The sequence below is a fragment of the Coregonus lavaretus genome, assembly GCF_964263955.1.
Source record: "Coregonus lavaretus genome assembly, chromosome: 15".
Lineage (NCBI taxonomy): Eukaryota > Metazoa > Chordata > Actinopteri > Salmoniformes > Salmonidae > Coregonus > Coregonus lavaretus.
In genome coordinates, this window is record NC_140002.1 from 3250215 (window position 1) to 3253824 (window position 3610).

General features: G+C 47.5%; 1 protein-coding gene across 2 annotated transcripts in view; it reads left to right on the top strand.

Annotated features, from left to right (window-relative positions):
• LOC311142355 (clathrin interactor 1-like) overlaps window positions 1–2532 on the top strand; it is a 36340-nt gene extending 33808 nt beyond the window's left edge. For both annotated transcript variants that reach the window (XM_084177993.1, XM_084177994.1), the window contains 2 exons: window positions 809–977; window positions 1107–2532. In XM_084177993.1, the coding sequence (XP_084034119.1) occupies window positions 809–977; window positions 1107–1477 (540 nt within the window). In that variant the 3' untranslated portion in view covers window positions 1478–2532. The remainder of the gene's footprint in view (window positions 1–808; window positions 978–1106) is intronic.
• The last annotated feature ends 1078 nt before the right edge of the window (window positions 2533–3610 follow it).

Below are 3610 nucleotides of genomic sequence, written 5' to 3' on the forward strand. Positions count from 1 at the left end.
CGGGTGCTTCATGAAATGGGTTTCCATGGCCGACCAGCTGCACACAAGCCTAAGATCACCATGCGCAATGCCAAGCGTCGGCTGTAGTGGTGTACAGCTCGCCGCCATTGGACTCTGGAGCAGTGGAAACGCGTTCTCTGGAGTGATGAATCACGCTTCCCCATCTGGCAGTCCGACGGACAAATCTGGGTTTGGCGGATACCAGGAGAATGCTACCTGCCCGAATGCATAGTACCAACTGTAAAGTTTGGTGGAGGAGGAATAATGGTCTGGGGCTGTTTTTCATGGTTCAGGCTAGTTCCAGTGAAGGGAAATTCACGATTCTGTGATTCCAACTTTGTGGCAACAGTTTGCGGAAGGCCCTTTCCTGTTTCAGCATGACAATGCCCCGTGCACAAAGTGAGGTCCATACAGAAATGGTTTGTCGAGATCGGTGTGGAAGAACTTGACTGGCCTGCACAAAGCCCTGACCTCAACCCCTTCGAACACCTTTGGGATTAATTGGAAAGCCGACTGCGAGCCAGGTCTAATCGCCCAACATCAGTGCCGACATCACTAATGCTCTTGTGGCTGAAAGGAAGCAAGTCCCCACAGCAATGTTCCAACATCTAGCGGAAAGCCTTCCCAGAAGAGTGGAGGCTGTTATAGCAGCAAAGGGGGGACCAACTCCATATTAATGCCCATGATGTTGGATGAGCAGGTGTCCACATACTTTTGGCCATGTGGTGTATGTTGTGTGATTGTAGGATAGATGATTGTGATAACCTGGCCTGTGTTTTTGTGTTGTCTCTTCTTTGGGTTTTTGTAGAACTTTGGGCCAGTGCAGGGGGGCTTATTGCCCCAGCACATAGGGCTCCAGAAGCCCTGCCTCCCCCCCACATGGTCGGACCCCAGCGTCAACATCAGCCTGGACTTCCTGTCTCCTGGCATGCCGACGACCAACTGCAAGCCCAGCCTCAACAACATGTTACAGCAAGGTCTGTTATTAACTCACTGTCCTCACTTATTTCTCTGTGTTGGCCGTCAACTCACTTGTAATGTGAATTTCATTGTGTCAGTGCAAGGAGATCTAACTGACAGTAATATCAGCATATTTGTCATTTCAGATCCCCTGCTTTCAGGAGTCCAGCCGTCCATCAACCTGGCTCAGAGTTTTGGAGGCCTGAATCTGAACGTCCAGCCCACAGCCACACCCATCAGACTTTCCACCAACCCCATGATGCCCACCAGCGCCATGGGCCTGGGCATGCCTCCCACCATGGCAACGGGTACCATGGGGATGGGCGCCATGGGAATGGGAGGAGTGCCTGTCAATCAGGGAATTATGGGAATGAACATGGGCGTGGCCCCCGCAGGCATGGGCCTGCAAGGCACCCTGGGTATGCCAGGGATGTGCATAGGGCAGCCCATGGTCAACCCTGCCATGGTGCAACCCAAACAAGATGCCTTCGCAAACTTCGGCAACTTCGGGAAATGAGAGAGCTGAAGGATTTGTGTGGAAGAGTATCGTTCAGAATACACCATTATGAAGGAAAAGCTGCATACATGGACTACTTGAAAAATATCTAATGGTGTTACCCTTCAATCCGTATATACACTGAGTGTACAAAACATTAAGAACACCTTCCTAAAATTGAGTTGCACTCCCTTTTGCCCTCAGAACAGCCTCAATTTGTCAGGGCATGGACTCTACAAGATTTCGAAAGCGTTCCACAGGGATGCTGAACCATATGGTCTATAATGCTTCCCACAGTTGTGTCAAGTTGGCTGGATGTCCTTTGGGTGGTGGACCATTCTTGATACACACAGGAAACTGTTGAGCGTGAAAAACCCAGCAGCGTTGCAGTTCTTCACACAAACCGGTGCGCCTGGCACCTACTACCATACCCCATTCAAAGGCACTTAAATATTTTGTCTTTCCCATTCACCCTCTGAATGGCCGCATACACAATACATGTCTCAAGGCTTAAAAATCCTTCTCTAACCTGTCTCCTCCCCTTCATCTACACTGATTGAAGTGGATTTAACAAGTGACATCAATAAAGGATCATAGCTTTCCCCTGGATTCACCTGGTCAGTCTATGTGATAGAAAGAGCAGGTGTCCTTGATGTTTTGTACACTCAGTGTATATATATATAAAAAATCTATCAAGAGTTTGAATTAGTTTTTGGGCGGGAATGGTTTATCTAACATGACATTTTGTAAATGGTTGAAAGCATCTACATTATACTTTCTACCAACACCAGATAAATACTTTAGAAAACATGTTAAATGTTTTACTTTGTCCCTTTTCTACTTTCATGTTGTCATGTCTCTGATTCAGACATGTCAGAAGAAAGTTCTGGAATTACCTCACATTGACCATACTTCATGCCGGGACTCAGAACGGTAGTGGCGAAATATGTAAATATATTTTTGGTGTGCAAAAACGAAAAGTATTATTGCGCTATTAAAGATGTCTTGGAAAGTATGACGTGGAGGGCTTAAAGTACAAAGAAGTACCCCAAGTTATTAAATTCCTATTTTACATGTTTTGTGTTGATGTCATGTTACATTTATATCTCTGTTACTGGTGTATGTTTAAACTGCACTTTCATTTCCCTCGGTTCTATTGCCTGTTCCACAATCTTAGTGGGTTAACCATCAGAATCAAGTGAATATTATGAGTTAACAACACAGCTGGTGGCCACAAGCAGCAGCTTCTGTACTGGGTCCCAAATGGCACAGTATTCCCTATAGACACTACTGCACTAGAAAGGTAACAGGGTGCCATTTGCTTTTCCATCCCAATGGGATCATGTAGAGTGTTCCAGTGTTGCCCAGACAGAGGCTGTCCTCTCATTCTATAGGGTGCCTCACAGTGAAGCCCATGCCTTGTCTCTGATGAGGGGTGTGGTCACAAAGGCTGACACAAGAATCAATCAGTATTTGATCGAGATCCTTGATAATTCTAGTCCTTTATAAGTCGGTATATTCATAGATATTAAGCCCATGTATTTTAAGTATATTCATGGTTATTAAGCCCATGTATTTTAAGTATATTAATGGGTATTAAGCCCATGTATGCCACAGCTTGATATAGGTATGAGGCGTGTTGTGAGGTCATTGTGGGGATGTGTGACTGTGTGGCCAGCAGGAGTGGTCTGGCAGGCCGGGTGGTGATGGGGAAACTGGGGGTTATTGGGACTGTGAAGGGAGGAGACTATTGACTGTGATGATGAGTGAGACTGTCTGCATCCCTGCCTAGCACTTCAACGGGGGAGAGAAAGCGATTGGGCCTTGGCTGAGTCCCTCTGACCTGCCCAGTGGTACCCCTCATCACGCTCTCCACTGTGAAGGCTCATCCAACGGGCGTTTCTGTCTCGCGTCTCTCTCCACTGTGAAGGCTCATCCAACGGGCGTTTCTGTCTCGCGTCTCTCTCCACTGTGAAGGCTCATCCAACGGGTGTTTCTGTCTCGTCTCTCTCCACTGTGAAGGCTCATCCAACGGGTGTTTCTGTCTCGCGTCTCTCTCCACTGTGAAGGCTCATCCAACGGGTGTTTCTGTCTCGTCTCTCTCCACTGTGAAGGCTCATCCAACGGGCGTTTCTGTCTCGCGTCTCTCCACTG